This window comes from Galeopterus variegatus, unplaced genomic scaffold (genome assembly GCF_000696425.1).
Source record: "Galeopterus variegatus unplaced genomic scaffold, G_variegatus-3.0.2 Scaffold218, whole genome shotgun sequence".
Lineage (NCBI taxonomy): Eukaryota > Metazoa > Chordata > Mammalia > Dermoptera > Cynocephalidae > Galeopterus > Galeopterus variegatus.
In genome coordinates this window covers 178,066-179,820 of record NW_007726329.1, presented here as the reverse complement: position 1 = coordinate 179,820, position 1,755 = coordinate 178,066, and the positions used below count along the sequence as shown (strand labels likewise).

The following is a 1,755-nucleotide window of genomic DNA, read 5'->3' as shown; positions in this document are numbered from 1 at the left end:
TCATCCATCCATGCCTCCACCCACTCCTCAGCCATCTCCCTGCCCTACCACCATTACAGCTGGGCAACACAGCCCCTTGGAGCCCCCAAATGCTCCCAGTCCTCACAACATCTCCTGTTCCTCCCCGGATACCTCACCCCTGACACTCACTAAAGTTCACCTATACCCTTCATGCCTCCACCACACCCACGTCCTGTGATCCTGAGACAGCCCCACGCTGGGGCTGAACCCCTTAACTGAGGATCTCCCCTCCTGCCTTTGCCCTCTGCCCCTTAACTAATTTCCAACCAATCATCTGCCCCAGGGCCAGATTCTATTCAGGATCTGCCATTTACTAGGTATGTGACCTCAGATCACGCAGGCAAGGTCGCTGCCTCCCCCACTATGTATCCAAGGGACAAGAAAGTTCCGTGACAAATGCCTGGTGCACAGCAAGTGAGGGGGCTGTGAGCTGGGGCCTCACTGCCCCCATCAGACCCCAGGCACCCTTACCATGCACCAGGTTGATCTCGGAGCCCAGCAGGAGGATCTCATCGGCCAAGCGCTGGGCGGTGGGCAGCACCTCAGTGTGGTGGGCGCTGATGAGGTACTGCACAAATTTCTGCAGCTGGTCACGGTTCATCTGGGACAGCGTCTCAGAGATGGGCAGACGCAGCTCCACCTGGCGGGCATGCCGGATGCGGTACAGTGACAGGGCCACCACGTGGGCGCAGTAGAAGAGGTCACGGTTGTCGCAGCCGCAGCTCACAGATGTGATCTTACAGCGGTCAAAGCTGATGGAGACGTGGTAGAGGCGCTCGGGCTCACCAGGGCCCCCTGGCTCCCGGATGTTTCCGCTCAGGTGGAACCCTAAGACCAATCAAAGCCATACTGTCGTGGCTGTGTCAGCCACAGGTGGTTTGTCCACGGTGCACAGCAAGAAGCAGACGCAAAGCCCAGCTGAGTAACCTAGTGCAAGTCACTTAACCTCTTTGTGCCTCAATTTCCTCATCTGTCCAACTGGAATAATAATAATCCTCCTTGTGTGGTTGTCATGAGAATTAAATGAGTTAATACTTGGAAAGTGCTGAGAACACGGTTGGCATAAATGGAAGTCCTAAAGAAACGCTTGCTCTTACTATAATTACGAATCATAATACTACAGAGATGATGTTGAAGGTGGTTTTCTCAGCTCTTGGGTTACCATGGATACAGCCAACTTCCTGGGGAGATGCCAAAGGCCTGTGATACCTGGGGGCAATGGGCTGACGTGGCAGGCCAGGGGCCAGGTCACCCCTTCACCCCCTGCCCCTCCCTGGCCCCCAGGCAGCCCAGATGCCAGGCTCATCTGACTGGTTGGGCAGCTCGGGCCTAGTCTGCGTCACACAGGGAGATGGCTTCCTTATACCCGCAGGAGGTGGCCAGGAGCCTGTGGATGGCTGGGACTTGTCCCGTCAAGGGGGCTCCAAGGCTAACAGGGACCATGGAGGGTCATCTTGGCTGAGCCCCTGCCTCCAGCTGGGAGATGTGGCCTGCCTCATGGGAGATGTGCATCCCCAGGTCCCACTAGTTTTCTGGCTCAGCCTCTACTGGTCCTCTTCTGAGCCCTGCTGCCTGAGGTCTGAGGCTTTCTGCCCCCCTCTGCTACTTCTCCTCCAATCTGGCCTCTGCAGTCCCTTCCTCTCCTTCTGGCTCACAGCCTTCCCTCAACCCCTACTTGGGCCCCACTGCCTAAGGTCTAGGATCATTTTTCATCTCTAGCTTTAAACCTCTGCT

The 1,755-nt window shown here is 56.6% G+C and overlaps 1 protein-coding gene across 1 annotated transcript in view; it reads right to left on the bottom strand.

The window, feature by feature from the left end:
- Positions 1 to 844, bottom strand: part of ZSWIM4 (zinc finger, SWIM-type containing 4) — a 16,342-nt gene extending 15,498 nt beyond the window's left edge. The window contains exon 1 of the mRNA XM_008566011.1: positions 493 to 844. Within this exon, the coding sequence (XP_008564233.1) occupies positions 493 to 622 (130 nt within the window). The 5' untranslated portion in view covers positions 623 to 844. The remainder of the gene's footprint in view (positions 1 to 492) is intronic.
- Between the last annotated feature and the right edge of the window lie 911 nt (positions 845 to 1,755).